The sequence below is a fragment of the Triticum aestivum genome, chromosome 2B (assembly GCF_018294505.1).
Source record: "Triticum aestivum cultivar Chinese Spring chromosome 2B, IWGSC CS RefSeq v2.1, whole genome shotgun sequence".
In the NCBI taxonomy this organism is placed as follows: domain Eukaryota; kingdom Viridiplantae; phylum Streptophyta; class Magnoliopsida; order Poales; family Poaceae; genus Triticum; species Triticum aestivum.
Window position 1 is genome coordinate 556,550,522 of NC_057798.1, and position 16,370 is coordinate 556,566,891.

The window sequence follows — 16,370 nt, forward strand, 5'->3', positions numbered from 1 at the left end:
ATGACCAACACATAGAGCATATCCGGCCAAATGACCAACACACATTGAGCAATAAAAAACTTATGATCTCCTGGAATGCCATGCCACTTGGCCACTAGATTTGCAATTGTTTGTAGAAGTCACAATAGTTGCTCTTGGCCTATTGAATGTCGTATCAACGGCTAGTGAGTGACTTCGCATTGCGCTCATGGATCACTTCCGTGTGATAGGTATCATAGTGAATTTTCTCATGGAATCAACCATGCACACTTGATTTCACCCCCTTTGCTTTGTGTCATGAATTGGATCAATGCTTGTGGCCAATCACACATCAACCAACAATTTATCCTCCTTCAAGTTTAAATTTTCTCCCCTTTCCTTCTTTAGGTCCGCAGCCGGTGCCCATATGTCGCTAGGGTCACCGTTCGACTATTGGGTTCGCATTTGTTGGGTGTCCGGCATCTGGGTGTGCGTCTATTGGGTGTACACCTCCGACTGGGTCCTCCACTTGCCCATCTCCGTGACTGCCACTTTCGTGGATTATGTTCATCAATGTCTCCTCCTTATCCACTGTCGCGCCAGATTGAGACATTTCCACAAATAGAAACCAGGCACTGGAGGGCGTGGGAGCCGACATCCACGAATGTACAAGTGCCAATAATTGCGACTCCGTGAAGGTGTACTCACGTTGAGGTCGACGTTGTACGACACATGATGGGCGACAATAACGATGGATGCAGACTGTTGTTCAGGACTGAGCTGCGGGGCGACGTATTAGTATGGCAGATGCAGCTGCACTAGCCAGGGTAGCGGCGATTGCACGACCAACACCCGCCGATTCACACGCTTTGTCTGATGAGGTACTGGGTGACCAACTGCCGCCAAAGCATCCTCCCTCTTCTTCTGTTTGCGGTGACATGCATTGCGTGTGGTCGTGTTGACCTTGCGGGTGGCCACCACCGACGGGTCCTCCGGCTCCGGGCCCAACGGGACTATAAACATCTCCGTTAGTACAACCTCTGGCTCCATCGTGGCGATGGACGAGAAATGGGCGGGAACTATGTGGGTGTCAACAGCGATCTGAGTGGAGACAAATAGGAATCGTGCAAAAATTATGTAAAATTGTCCAAATGCGCGGGCTCCGCCACAATTTTGGTTGGATCCGGCTTGTCGTACGCCTACGTGGCAGCTGTCTGGATGCCCGCAAACCACCCCTAGTTTTGCTTCTGTTTGCGAGAATTCGTATGTGCGAACAGTTTTTTTTTTGCGATCTGTATGTGCGAACGGTTGATGTACACAAAGTGTCCGAATCATGTTGTGTGGATGTTTACGGACATTTTAATGCACGGGTTTGAAAATGCCCTTTTTTTTAGCAGGGGAGATAAACAATGGAATCCCTAAAACAAATAATGGAGTGGTGCATTGCACATCATTTACATGAATTTAAATTAATTTCATCCATCCGACGGCTGTGAACCATTCGGCAAATCACTTGTGACCGTGGACTCATCTGCCGCCGCTCTCCTCTCTGACGGCCGCCGGAGCTCACCCCCACCTCACCTTCTGCCGGTGGCCGGCGGTCTAGACAGTTCGAATCACGCGGGGTGCGGGGTGGGGAAGGGAACCGCCGGTAGTGGAGGCGTGGAGGTGGGGGACGGGCCACAGCACGGCAGGCGGTGAGCATTCAGGCTTGGGTGGCGGCGGAACAATGGAGAGGCCGGCGAGGGGAATAGGGAACGGACATCGGGACGGCGAGCTGGCGAGTCTCCGTCATGCGGGCTCCATTTACTTACATTCCGGTGGGCGGTGGCTCACGGCGGCGGCGGCCTTCCTGATTCGGTTCCACAAGCTGAGCAATGGCTGCTACTGGTGAGCTTTCTCTTCTGTCCTATTATATTCTCTTCTCCTCTACAAAGAAAGTTAAACTACTCAGGCTCTTACATTTCATCCTGTTCTAGTACATCAGACTGTCGATTGTTATTTCTTTTCTCTCTCAAAAAAGGATAGATTTTGATTGTTACTTGCTGCTTCTGCCAATATACAAGATTTCTCTCTCAAAATATATAATCGATCTATGCTTCATTTCCTTTGCCCTGAACTTGGAAATGCTACAGACGAAAAGCTTGCCAGCAGTTAGGTTTCTGAGTTGCTTTCTGACCTTCTGCACTATGTTGGAAGTTGGATTTCATTTCAGTCATGAAGGGGTGAATCCAGTGAGCACTCTGAAGTGGCTCCAGTCGGTCAGTGTAGTGGAAGCTTCATTGGAAGTCAACCTTGGTGTGCCTCATGCCGGGCAGCACACTGTTTTCATGGCAATACTGCTAGCGCCTTGCTCCTTGTATTGTATACAGAGATGATTGCCCCAAGTCCAAGTGGGTATGCAGCTACCTAGCTCAAGTGGCAGCCCAAGTGGGTAACGTAGCTAGTGCTGTCCTAGTCAGTAGTCACCAATCTTGACTTCCCCTGCCTCCATGCTTGTTCACACTCTTGTTCCTCTTCCATTTCATCTGTATATACACCCTCTTCTTCCTTCTCCAAATAGCAGAGCAAAACAACATTTACACACTCTCCTCAATGCCTCCCCTCTACATATTATCGCTCGGGCTTCTCCTCCTCTTGCATATTCCTCATTGGCGCCCCTCGTCCGCAGCTGCAAGCGATACCCTCACGGTGGGCCAATCTCTCGCGGTCGGCAGCAAGCTTGTCTCAAGAAACGGCAAGTTTGCGCTCGGCTTCTTTCAGCCAGCAGCAAGCATCATCAGTAAGTCCCAGAACACCACCAGCTCCAGCTGGTACCTTGGCATATGGTTCAACAAGATCCCAGTTTTTACTACTGTGTGGGTTGCTAACAGGGACCAGCCCATCACTGGCCCCAACCTCAACCTAACACAGCTCAAGATATCGATCGATGGCAATCTTGTCATCGCGAACAACGATTCCGTAGTTTGGTCCACTCACATTGTCAATAATAGGACACAAACCAGCAGCATAAACGCCACTACTGGTGCTGCCGTTCTCTTGAATAGTGGAAACCTTGCTCTTACAGTCACAGAGAGCCCATCATCATCTGACCTACCGTTGTGGCAGAGCTTTGATTACCCAACAGATATTTTTCTTCCTGGTTCCATGTTTGGCCGGAACAAGGTCACCAGCTTGACTCATCAGAGCATCTCAAAGAAGAGCCTCATTGATCCGGGTCTTGGCTCATACAGCATTGAACTAGAAGAAACCAAGGGGATTGTCCTCAAGCGCCGCAACCCCTTGGTAGTGTATTGGCATTGGGCATCCTCCAAAACATCATCGTTGAGTCTTATACCAATACTCAATTCCATTCTGGATTTGGATCCACGGACCAAAGGTTTGATTAACACAACATATGTTGATAACAACCAAGAGGAGTACTACACGTACACTTCACCGGATGAATCATCCCCCACATTTGTCTCACTAGACATCTCTGGTCTGATAAAGCTGAATGTTTGGTCACAAGCCAACCAGTCTTGGCAAATTATATATACCCAGCCTGCCGATCCCTGCACTCCGGCTGCTACCTGTGGACCTTTCACAGTCTGCAACGGCATTGCACAGCCATTCTGTGACTGTATGATGAACTTCTCTCAGAAGTCACCTCTGGATTGGGAGTTTAATGATCGAACAGGAGGATGCATCAGAAATACACCGTTACACTGCAACACTAGTAGTAACAACAAAAACATCACAAGTTCAACAGACATGTTCCACTCCATTGCTCAAGTTACATTACCCTACAACCCGCAAAGCATAGACATTGCTAACACACAGAGCGATTGCGAAGAAGCTTGTCTCAGTTCTTGCTCCTGCACTGCTTATTCCTATAACAGTAGCAGATGCTCTGTCTGGCATGGGGAATTGCTTAGTGTAAATCTGAATGATGGCATTGATAATACTTCTGAAGATGTTCTTTATATTCGCCTTGCCGCCAAAGATTTGCTGCCAAGTTTGAGAAAAAACAAAAGAAAACCAAACCGTTGGAGTGGTCACTGCTGCAAGCATTTTTGGTTTTGGGTTACTAATGCTCCTGGTGTTGTTACTTATTTGGAGGAACAAATTCAAGTGGTGTGGTTCCCCTTTATACGGCAATCAAGGTAGTGCTGGTGGGATTATAGCCTTCAGATACACCGAATTAGTTCATGCTACTAAAAACTTCTCAGAAAAGCTTGGAGGAGGTGGTTTTGGTTCTGTATACAAGGGAGTGTTAAGTGACTCGAAGACTACTATAGCAGTGAAAAAGCTTGATGGTGCTCAGCAAGGAGAGAAGCAATTCAGGGCCGAGGTGAGCTCAATTGGACTGATCCAACATATCAACCTTGTCAAATTGATTGGTTTCTGCTGCGAAGGTGATCACAGATTACTTGTATACGAACACATGTTAAATGGGTCTCTTGGAAGTGTGAGGAGGTGAAGCTCCTAAGGCTTGGGCGATGGGCGACTCCGCTGGCGCCTTCGCGGGCCCCTCCGCCGCCTCTGCCTCCGCGCCGCCGGCGCCCCTCCCCGCCCCCTCCCCGCCGGCCTCTCCGGCCGCGGCCCCGCCGCCGCCCTCCGCGCCGGTCGCCCCGGCGGCTCCCTTCCGGTGGGCTGACTGCGCGGAGGACGCGCCGTTCCCCCCTCCCCCCTCTCCCCCGGCTCCCTCCACCCCCCGCTCCTCCCGCTGGCCCGTCCTGCCCCGCCGGCTGGCTAGCTCAGCCCCCCACGTGAGGGGCTCTGCTCCCGGCAGGCGGGCGCCGCCGCCGGCCCCCTCGGCGCCCCGGAGCCCGGCTCGGGTGCCGCCCCCCCAAGGTGTGGCCTTGGCCGGTAGGGCTCTCCGCCGCCGCCGCGTGCTGGCCTGGGGCATGGCCGGGCGCGCCGATCGGGGCCCCGCCCGCTCCTCCTGGCGCCGGCCGGCGGTGGGGGCCCGGCCGCCGGCTCCTCCTTCCCCCCCGCTGTCCCTCTCCCTCCCTCCCCTCCTCCCGGTCCCGTCGCCACGCCCGGCGCCGTACCGGCCGTTCATAGCGCATTTCGGCTCCTCCGGGCTCCATGTGCAGACGGTCCGGGTCGCCCGGCCCCCTCCCGCTGCCCTCGCCGGTTCGGCGCCGGCGGCGGCACCGCTGGCCGCTTCCGGTAGGGTTTTCCCCTCCACCCCCGCTCTCCCCCGCGACACAGGCCACCCGGCGGGGCTTGCTGGGCTGCTGGGCCCCGGCCCATCGCGCCCGGTGGCCCCTGCGCGGCCCACCGCGGGTCGCCCCCCCTCCCCTCGCAGGCCGGCCCAATCTGGGTGGACCAACCCCGTGCCCTAGGCCCAGCAAAGGGGGCATCTGCTCGATTTTGCCTCCCCGTGGTCTCCCTCTGCCCCCGTCCCTGTGCGCCGCCGCCTCCTCTCCCCTTCCCCATCCCGCTCCCCTGCCCACCTCCACCCCTCGCCTCGCTCCTCCGGCGCCCCCTGCCGCTCCCCCTCCATCGTCCGGCCGGCCAGCTCCCCCTCCCCCGCCCGCTCCCCTCGCCCCGTCCCTCCCGGCCCCCGCCGCGCCGCGGTCGGCCATGCCGCGGGAGTGGAATGACCCGGCTCCCCGGGCGAAGCGGAAGGCGGGAGACCCCCCCCCCCCCCGCGACTCGTCCCGCCCCTCCCCCGACTCCCTCCGGCGGGAGGAGGAGCTCCGGCGCGAGCTCCGGGAGCTTCGGGACGGCCGCCGCTCCCCCTCCCGCCGTGATGACCGGGCGCGGTCCCGGTCGCCGCGGGCGTCGTCGGGGGACTGGCGCGCCCGCCGGCGCTCCCCGTCGCCGTCCCGTCGTCGGGAACGCTCCCCGTCCCCCTCCCGTCCGGCCCGGGTCGGCTCGCCTCGCCCGCGGGACGGTATCCTCCCCACCCCGGACACTCGCCGCTACGTCCCTCCGCACGCGGCCTCCACTGGGGCTGCGGCCCCGGCTCCGGCTCATGGTGGTGGCACCTCCCGCGGCCGTCCTGGGCCTGCCAAGAAGAAGAAGCGCCGGGGTGTCCGCCTCACTCCGGCCGTGCCACCCCCCGCGGGTCCGGGAGCCTCCTCCGCTCCGGGCCCCGTCTCCGATCTCCCTCGCCCCCCATGCTTCAACTGTGGGGTGAGGGGGCATTCTCAGGTTGCTTGCGTCAACCCCCAGTGCTGCTACCTCTGCAAGGATCCCGGCCACCCCGCCATTCTGTGCCCGGATAGACCGGTGGTTTCGGAGCTCATGATGTATGGGCATGGGATCGAGGGGTTGGGCTTCTTCCACCTCGAGGTCCCGGACGCCCCTCCTCCGTCGCCCTCCCTTCAGGCGATTGTCACGGTCGTTGATGGGGTGGCGTCCCCAGAGATGATCGAGGCTGAGCTCAACCACCTCTACCGCCACCAGTGGGACTGGGTGGTCACCCCCACAGCCGGTCACATCTTCTCCGTCGTCTTCCCCGACTCCGTCAGCTTCGGCTACGCGACGCGTAGTGGCCGGATCACTCTCGCGCTCAACCAGCTGGTTGTCGAGATATCCGAGCCAGTACTCGACGCTCAGGCCGTGGCTGTCCTCGACACCGCCTGGATCCTCATCTCCGGTCTCCCCGATATTGCGCGGTCCGAGCTCGTCATCCGCCAGATGTCTCGCCTCTTGGGCAAGGTGGTGGTGGTCGACGAGCTCTCATTGCGCAAGGAGGAGGAGGTGCGGGTCAAGGTCAAGTGCCTCGACTCCTCCAAGCTGCGCACTTCGGTCCGGGTCTTCTTCAACGACCAGGGCTTCGACCTCAGGATCGCCCCCGAGCCTCCCAACCACGTTGGGCGTCCCCGCTTCCTCGACGTCGGCCCCCCTGGTGACAACCCGGGGGCCGGCGGAGACTACCACGGCCGCCACCGCTCTCGTTCTCACCGCTCGGATGAGGAGGGGGCGTCCGAGGACTCCCGCTCCCCATCCCCCTCGCCCCCCTCCGTCTGCGGGGGGCAAGGGCCGCCAGGCCGCCTCTCGCCCCCCGGTGGATGGCCCGCCGATCTCTGACGTGTCGCCATCCGAGGGGAGCGACATCTCCAGTGTGGGCCTGGTGGTCTGCCCGGCCTCCTCCCCGCGCTCCCCCACCTCGTCCCCGCCACCTGTGTTGGCCCCGGTCGGCCTGCTCGGCGGCCTGCTCTCCGACTCTTCGGCGGCGCCCGCGGGTGGGGGGACGCCTCCTGTGGTTGTCCCCCCCACTCCGGCTTCGCCTCCCCCCGTCGCCGTCTCCTCCCCGCAGCCTGACGCTCCTCCGGCCCCGTCGTCTCCACGGGCTCCCTCGGAGGCCTGCTCTCCGGCCCCCAGTGCGCCTCCTCCCCCTCTGGCCGCACCATCACCCCCGGCCCAGATCTTCCTCGGCTGTGCTGGGTCGGGACTGCTGCCCTCCCCTCCGTCGTCTCCTGGGGCGGGGCGGCCCGGATCATCACGCCTTTGGCGGCCCAGCCCCCCCCTCCCCGGTCTGCCGCCTACTCCCGTCGCAGTCGGTCGGCCTCCTCCCCGGTGGTGGCTTCCCGCCGGAGTGCTCGGCTGGACGCTGCCCACCCTGAGGGCAGCCCGGCGCTGCCCATCCCCGAGCGGGCGGAGCTCCGCGCTGCCGCCCGTAACCTGGAGCCAGGTACGCCCTCCATTCCCCCCTCTGCTTCGTCTTGTTCTTTCTCTGCGCTTGAGTCTGTTCCGCTGGGTCATCTCGCCAAAGTGGCCTCCGACTCCGCGATCATTTTCCGAGGGGAAGTTGGCCCCCCTCTCGCCCAGATCGCGGCCATCAGAGCCCGTGAGGTTCTCGATGGGAAACTTGCGGAGGCCCGGGCGGCCCTCCTCGTTCCCCCAGCCGCCTCTACGTCTGGGGGATCTTCCTCTCCGCCTCGGCCGCAGCCGACGGCCCCTCCTCCCTCGGTGGCCGTGCCGGAGATTCGGGGACGCACCCGCTCCCGCACGGCGGCCCTTCGTGCGCTTAGCGCTTCCTGTGTTCTGGGGTCAAGCAGCCCCCAATGGCTCCTTAATGCGGGCCCTCTTCTGGAACATCCGCGGCTTCGGCCATGATGGCCGCCGCCGCCAGTTAGTGGAATACATGCGAGATGAGCACATCGACATCGTGGCTGTGCAAGAGACCATGCGTCGCGATTTTGCGCTCCCTGAGCTTGACCGGCTGAGCTCTCACCTCTTTGCGTGGCACTGGCTCCCTTCTAGTGGGAGCGCGGGCCACTCGGGTGGCATCCTTTTAGGTGTGAAGGATGCCACCTTTGAGGTGGGCAGCATGGATAGGGGCGAATTCTTCGTCAGCATGGAGCTTTTCGAGAGGTCGCTCAACTTCAAGTGGGAGATCATCATTGTCTATGGACCGGCCGATCATAGTAGGTCGGCCTCCTTCTTGGAGGAGCTCCACCGGAAAATCTCGGCCGCCTCCCTCCCCGTGGTTGTCGGGGGCGACTTCAACCTGCTGCGCGTTGCGGAGGACAAGAACAATGGCAATGTTTGCTTTGCCCGGATGGACATGTTTAACGACTTCATTGCCGACCTCGCCCTCCGGGAGATTGATCGGGTTGGGGCCCGTTTTACTTGGACCAACCGACAAGCCTCCCCGACCCTGTCCGTCTTGGACAGGGTCCTAGTTTCCCCGGAATGGGACCTCCGATGCCCCCTAGCCTCTCTTCGCGCCATCACCCGGATTGGTTCCGACCACGTCCCCTTGCTCCTCTCCTCCGCGGACGAGCGTCCGCCGATCCCCCCTCGGTTCCGGTTTGAGACCTTCTGGCTTTCCCAGGCCGGGTTTACCGACGCCGTCTGTGCTCGGTGGATCGAGGCTCGGGCCCACCCCCACCCTCGCCCCCCTTCTGCTATTGACGCGTGGCACTTCTGTGCGAAGCGTGGCCGGCAATTTATGAAGGGCTGGGGGGCCAACCTGGGCCGTGACGCCAGGGAGCGTAAGAAGGCGTTGCTCACCGCGATCCAGGCCCTCGACTTTCGGGCTGACGCGGTGGGTCTCTCCCCGGACGAGTGGCTCTCCCGCTATGACCTCGAAGACCAGCTCTCCGTGATTTACACCGATGAGGAAGCCTATTGGCGCCTTCGGGGCGCTCAGCGTTGGGTCCTGAAGGGTGACGCGAATACGGCTTACTTCCAGGCGATTGCCAACGGGCGCCGTAGACGCAACACCATTCCCTGCCTTTGGGATGGGGTAACCCTCCTCCAGGACCCCCGGGACATCCGCTCCCATGTCGACGGCTTCTATCGTTCCCTCTTCTCTCCCGCTCCTCGGAGCGGCATCTCCCTCGCCCCTGATTGTTGGGCCGGCGCCCAACTTGTCTCTGACGCAGAGAACGCGTCCCTGACGGCCCCCTTCTCTGAGCAGGAGGTCTGGGAGGCCATCAAGGGTATGAACTCCTCCTCTGCTCCGGGCCCGGACGGTCTTCCGGTCATTTTCTTCCAGACCTTCTGGAACGTGATTAAACCAGAGGTCATGGCCATCTTTGATGAATTCTTCGTGGGATCTATTGACCTAGGCCGCCTCAACTTCGGGACCATCTCCCTCATCCCCAAGGTCCCTGGGGCGACTGACATCCGCCAGTTCCGCCCGATTACGGTCATTAACGTGATCTTCCGGATCCTGGCCAAGGGGTACGCCAATAGGGTGACCCTGCTTGCAGATCGGATTACCCACCCTAACCAATCAGCCTTCATTAAGGGTCGGTACATCCTGGATGGTGTCCTGGTGCTTCATGAGGTTCTTCATGAGGTCCGGGTCAAGCGCCTGAAGGCGGTCTTTCTGAAGATCGATTTTCACAAAGCCTATGATACGGTTAGCTGGTCCTTCCTTAGGGAAGTCCTTCTTCGGAAGGGCTTTGACGACCGGTGGATCACGAGAGTCATGCAAATGGTCTCTTGCGGTCGCACGGCGGTCAGCATCAACGGCGAGATCGGTCCCTTCTTCCCTACCCTATGTGGGGTGCGCCAAGGCGACCCCTTCTCCCCGTTCCTCTTCAATATGGTCGTGGACGCTTTGGCCTCCATTCTCGATAAGGCTAAAGCCGCGGGCCACATCCGAGGTATTACCCCCCACCTCTCTGGGGGCTCGGGAATCTCCATCCTCCAGTATGCTGACGACACGATCATCATGGTCGAAGGCTCGGAGATGGACATCACCAACCTCAAGTTCCTCCTTCTTTGCTTCCAACAGATGTCGGGCCTCAAGATCAACTTCGATAAGAGCGATGTTATGGTGATGGGATATTCCCCCGCTGAGTCTGTGGCCATTGCCAACAGACTTAATTGCCGCCTGGGCTCTTTCCCCACTACCTACCTTGGGACGCCCATTAGTGACTCGCGCCTCTCTGTCGCAGACCTACGCCCCTCCGTGACCAAGCTCCAGACCAGATGCGAGCCCTGGCAGGGGAGGTGGCTTTCCAAGGCGGCCCGGACTATCCTTATCAACTCCTCCCTCTCCAGCCTCCTCTTGTTTCTTATGAGTTTCTACAGCCTCCATGAATCTCTCCATAAGGAGATCGCCAAAATCCAGTCCCGATTCTTCTGGGCTGGCGAGCATGGCAAGCAGAAGTATCACATGGTCAGCTGGCCTGACATCTGCAAGCCCAGGGAGCAGGGTGGATTGGGCATCATGTGCTCTAAACGGATGAATATTGCCCTTCTATCCCGGTGGCTGTGGCGTATCACGCAGGGTCATGGTGGCCTCTGGCTGGACATTATCCGGAATAAGTACCTGCGTGGTCAACCCCTTGCCTTCTGCCAGAAATCGGGAGGTTCTCAGTTCTGGCAGTCCCTCGTCCAGCTTCTTCCGGTGCTCCGCATTGGTACCTCTATCTCGGTGGGGTCCGGCCTCTCGACGCTCTTCTGGTTTGATCGCTGGGCCGGCGACTCTCCCTTTGCGGCCCGCTTCCCCACCCTCTTCTCTATCGCTGTCGTCCCCATGATCTCTGTTGATAGGGCCCTTCTTGACTTAGGGCGCCTCGCTTTCCGTCGGCCATTTGGGCCGGCGGAATCCGCCGCCTGGCGTGAGTTGCTTGACTGCGTTGCTCTGCATGAGCCGGTGGTGGATGGGGATCAGGATCTTGTGCGCTGGCACCTGGAGCCGTCGGGCCAGTTCTCTACCAAATCGCTATACTTGGCCATTGCCCCCTCCTCCGCTCCCCTCCCCCTATCGATGGTGTGGTCCGTCCGCGTCCCCTGAAGATTCGCATCTTCATGTGGCAGTGGATCCGTGGACGGATCCCGTCCGGTGTGGAGGTCCGCAAGCGTAATGGCCCGGGCACTGGTATCTGCCCCCTCTGTGCTGTTCCCGAGGACTCCAACCACATCTTCTTCGCCTGCGTCTCCGCCCGGTTCCTCTGGAGCTGCTTTCGCGAGATTGTCGGTGGGAGTTGGTGCCACACCAATTTCCCGGACTTATTTGCTGAACTCCAATTGTCCCCTTCGTCCTCTCGCCACATTAGGTGGCTCGAGGTTGGGGTCCTTGCCTGGACGCTTTGGACCGTTCGCAATAAGCTAGTGATCCAGCGTACTCCTCTTCGTCGCGCTACTGATGCTCTCTACAAATTCTCGGGTTTCTTGCAGCTTTGGCGGCCGCTTAGCCGCCCCCTGGATCGGGACGCCATCTCTGCCTTCATCGCCGATCTCCGCTCGATGGCCGTCCGCCTGTCGCCCCCGCCGCCGCCGCCTCCGCCGGAGCCTGACTAGATCGCCTGCACTGGGCAGGCTTTGTTTTTCTCTTTCTTCTGGGCTTGTTGAGCTGTGCCCTCAGCAGAACCTTAATACTTTGTTGTGGTACTTGGGTGGTGTGTGTGTGTGGACCTGTTGTGGTTGTATGTTTTGTGGCGGTTTGCTTTATTTATAAAGCGGGGCGAAAGCCTTTTTCGGTAATGGGTCTCTTGATGGTCATCTATTTAAGAAGAGCAATAATGCTGATGCTGCTGTCCTAAGCTGGAACAGCAGATATCAGATAACCCTAGGAGTTGCCAGAGGGTTGTCCTACTTGCATCAGAGTTGCCACGAATGCATCATACACTGTGATGTTAAACCAGAAAACATACTTGTGGACACATCATTTGTTCCTAAAGTTGCAGACTTTGGGTTGGCAGCGTTTGTGGGAAGGGATTTTAGCCGAATTCTAACTACATTCAGAGGAACTGCAGGCTATCTTGCCCCAGAGTGGCTTACCGGAGTTGCTATTACACCGAAAGTTGATGTTTATGGCTTTGGCATGGTCCTGCTGGAGATCTTATCGGGAAGGAGGAATTCACCTGAAATATACAACACTAGCAGCAGCGGCAGTTACCATGTTGAATATTTCTCGGTGCAAGCCATCAGCAAGCTTCATGGGGGAGATGTGAAGAGTTTGGTGGATCCACGGTTGCATGGTGACTTCAATTTGGAAGAGGCTGAAAGGGTTTGCAAAGTTGCAGGTTGGTGCATCCAAGATAATGAGTTTGATCGGCCAACGATGGGTGAAGTGGTCCGGGTTCTCGAGGGTCTACAGGAGATTGATGTGCCCCCGATGCCAAGACTACTTGCAGCTATAACGGCACAACCTGGTGCTGCAATTTGAGTGTAATAATAACTAGCAGTCGATGCTAATAATATCTGTTAGTTTCAGCAAATTTTAGAGTTTTAGTAATGTTGAGCGGAAGGAATAAAGGAAGGCAAAGCTGGTATGCTAATTAAATTATTTCTTATTTAGTACCGTATGTAATCAAGCATTGTAGCAAAATATGGCAGACCTAGAAATATGTGTATGTTTTGTTGATGGGATAGTTTGATACCTATCTTTAAATCGAAGGAAGATGTCAATGTACATGTATGCCACAACCCATTCTTGATCAAGAGTACGCATGGCCGGGTCATCCCTCATGCTCACTCGATGGTGTGGTGTTCTGGTACGAAACCGAGTGGCCTGGCCCTACACCTGCGCGACGAAATTTGCGGCAGGCTCCAGTGCGGCATGGATGCGAAGGAAAATATGGGTACAAATGAAGGAATCCAGGTTTGAAGACGGTCAAAGGTGACATGACGGTATGTAATATGTTGACTATTGCCACATATAAACTCACTTAATGTCTGCTGAACTTTCTGCCATCACCATCTTCTCTTGAGGATATGATTGCCTTTTGAGTTTTTTGGAGATTATAGTGATGATAGAATTCTTATTTCATATACACCATACTATGTAAGACAAGGAATGTGATTGCACTATTATTTATTTCTGTAGAATGGTTTTGCTCCAAGGTCATGAGGCTATTACATTCAGTCCCCTAGATGAAAGCAACCGCAGATGACAGTAAGGTTCATAACCCTGCTAGGGAGAGCATAACAAGTGACATTCAGTCCATGGTGACAAAGCAATGAAGAAACATCCTCCTACTGGACAACACCTTTGGTTTTAAGCATCCTAATTTTTGCATATTTGGTAAAGATTCCCCACCAGCAACAAACAACTGTTTCTCTTCTGATTGCCGCAATTTTTTCTCCTTTTGTATAGTTTGCAAATGTTTTGATGAATATATGTGCTGCGTTTAGTATTTGCGCATCTGGAAAGGAGCATGAAGCACAGGCTTTTCAAGGCACTGCACTGCACTGTTTTTGCCTGCTCATATTAAATTGCCGAGAGCAAAAGCGCAGCCAGTCATCCTCAATAAAAACATCTAGGTGAAAGTTGAGGTGTTCTTTTCAGACTTGGGATGGTAACTTCAGAACTTCTAATTACCATGCAGGGATAGGTTACTAATAGCTTGCTTAGGCAAGATGCCAGCTATAGTTTAAATCATTGTTTTTTCTAGAAAATTAAATAATTGATTTAAAACTGTACCTAATCAAGAGACCGCATATACTGTATAATCGCTTGGTATATCCAAATTTCTATCTGAGGCCTTTTGTTATTCTAACAGTGTAGAAGAGGCAGCCTATTCTTATCTATGGGTGCTCTGCTTTATTTGCTCTATCCTAAACTTAGAAATGTTTTTTTTTCATGAAAATGCAAAAGTTTTGTGTCGTGATGCATTGTCAGTAGAAAAAGTTATGTACAGGCCCTATAAAGGGCAACACCCAAAAATTACAACGCTACACTCCTAAGCGCTAGGCACCACCAGAAGAAGCGCCACCAATCAGACCGTCCCTGCTTTCGCCCACTTGACAATGTCGGGTCTCTCATTGACAAGCGCGCATCTTTCTTTCTTTACAATGATTTGCTCCAATGGCTAATTATGAGGTTATTATATGCATTTCACAAATTTGTTATAGATTCCCCACCAAACAGCAAAGAACTGTTTCTATTCTGATTGCCACATTTTTTCCTTTCTACTGCTTGGAAATGCTTTGATGAATTTATGTGCTGTGTTTAGTTGTTTTCCTTTGAAAGCATAGGCATCTGGAAGTGGGCATGAACCACATGCTTTTCAAGGTACTGAATTGCACTATGCTTATGCGTTCATACTAAACTGCCTAGAACAAAAGCTGCAGCGAATCATCCCCAATAAAAACATCTAGGTGATAGTTCAGGTGTTTTTTTATAGACACGGGATGGTAACTTCAGAACTTCTAATTACTGTGGATAGGTTACTATTAGCATGCTTAGGCAAGATGCCAGGTGTAGATTAAATAATTGTTTTCAGACTGTGCCTAATTATGTCTGAGTTGCTATTTTCTTATTCTGCCAATGTAGAATAGGCAGCCAATTCTACTCTACGAGTGCTATGCATTATTTCCTTTATCCCAAACTTGGAAATGCTATAAGGGAAAAAGCTTGGCAGTTAGGTTCCTGGGTAAGTTGCTTTCTATCTGACATTCTGTAGAATAAACTAACATTGCCCCTTGCAAGCGTGATGCATAGAATCGACTGGCTTCACCATAGGCGTTTGATCGACCAAATGAGAATTGCCGAGTAAGTAGTTCAATGAACTCATATTGAAACTGAAAGAGACCTTGGTCCAATGAGTCTGGGACACACGGTCCCATAGCTTGTCTAGGTATAAGTTGAATTTCAGTCCTTCAGAGGTGAGTCTGGTATTCTGATATTGGCACTACAAGTCTACAACCACCGTCTCTCGTGTGTTTTAGGTTGGCCAACTTTGGCTTCCAACCTTTTGTTATATTTCTGTCTGTGGTCACGCTTTTTTTGGGGAGCTTTTGGTTGGTCTTTTCTGTTGATATCTGTTGAATTTGCATTTGTAATATTCAATGTAGCAAATATTCAGGGGTTGGATTTTTAAAAATTGTATGGTATGGTTAGCACTTACCATATATCACTAGGATATTAAAACATCTGCCTGGTAAGCTTGGTGGAAACCTCATGATTGACTTGACTGTGACCATGGTCGTCCATGGCTGGCTCCATGCAGCCACTTGGTGGAAGCTTCATTGATGGTCCTCCTTGTAGGCAAGCTAAACCGGCACATGTTTTCTCATAATATCTGTATTATATAGAGAGAGATAGATAGCACCGAATGGGTGTACAGCTACCCATCTCAAGTTGCCATGCCAAGTGGGTACGTAGCTAGTGCCGTCCTAGCCACCAATCTTGACTCTCCCTGTCAGTCAGCTTATGTTCTGTAAATTAACACTCAAAATGAATTGAGGAATCAATTGACTGCTTTCAATAAGCGTGTGATCGACCAAATGAGAGGAATTGAGGAATCTACCAAACAGGACCTTGGTCCAATGAGCCTGGGATGATTCCATATCTTGTATATGTACAAGTTGAATTTCAGTTCAGAGATATTGCCAATACTGCCGCCCCTTATGGTCAATTTATGCCTTTTCCCCCTAGCTCTATGTTACGTGTTATAAGTTACCCTTTTTTCTGCCAGGTATGTGTTTTAAGTTGCCAACTTTAGTTTACAACATTTGTTGTTTTTTCTTTCTCTGGTCACACTTACGCATGGTGACTTTGTGTTCATATCCGTTGAATTTGCATTTGTAACACAAACATTTATCTTTATCATTATCTAAAGAAAAACATTTATCTTTGTGGGTTGGTTAGTAAAAAGGATATTGACAGTACTACCACCGTCCCTTGTGGTTAATTTGTTTAAGTTTGCCAACTCTAACTTACAACATTTGTTATTTCTGTCTGTGGTCTCATTTACCTTGGTCTTTTGTGTTGATATTCATTGAATCAAATATTTGCAGGATGGATTTTAAAAAAATTGTCTGTTGGTTAGCACATGCCAGATATAACTAAAATACTGAAGGATCTGTTTGGTAAGCCTGGTGGAAGCCTCATGATTGACTTGACCTTGACCATGGTCGTCCATGGTGGTTCTATGCAGCCCACTCGGTAGAAGCTTCATTCAATGTCCTCCTTGTAGACACGCTAATCTAGCACCTACTTTTTATGGTAATACTTTCTTCGAGATCAAGTTGCAGCCCAAGTGGGTACTATAGCTAGTTAG

The 16,370-nt window shown here is 54.2% G+C and overlaps 1 protein-coding gene across 2 annotated transcripts; it reads left to right on the top strand.

The window, feature by feature from the left end:
* The first annotated feature begins 2,198 nt into the window (after window positions 1–2,198).
* On the top strand, window positions 2,199–11,819 carry LOC123046012 (G-type lectin S-receptor-like serine/threonine-protein kinase At2g19130). Of its 2 annotated transcripts, none has more exons than XM_044469284.1 (2): window positions 2,199–4,355; window positions 11,542–11,819. In XM_044469284.1, exon 1 carries the CDS (start codon window positions 2,554–2,556, stop codon window positions 4,105–4,107), a length of 1,554 nt encoding a protein of 517 aa, XP_044325219.1. In that variant the 5' UTR covers window positions 2,199–2,553; the 3' UTR covers window positions 4,108–4,355; window positions 11,542–11,819. The 2 variants fall into 2 exon arrangements, with proteins under 2 accessions (XP_044325219.1, XP_044325218.1); XM_044469283.1 differs by having other exon boundaries at window positions 2,199–4,291.
* Window positions 11,820–16,370: the final 4,551 nt, after the last annotated feature.

What these genes read in the sequence shown, in the direction of transcription:
- LOC123046012 (XM_044469284.1), top strand. Translation starts at nt 2,554, where the DNA reads ATGCCTCCCCTCTACATATTATCGCTCGGGCTTCTCCTCCTCTTGCAT.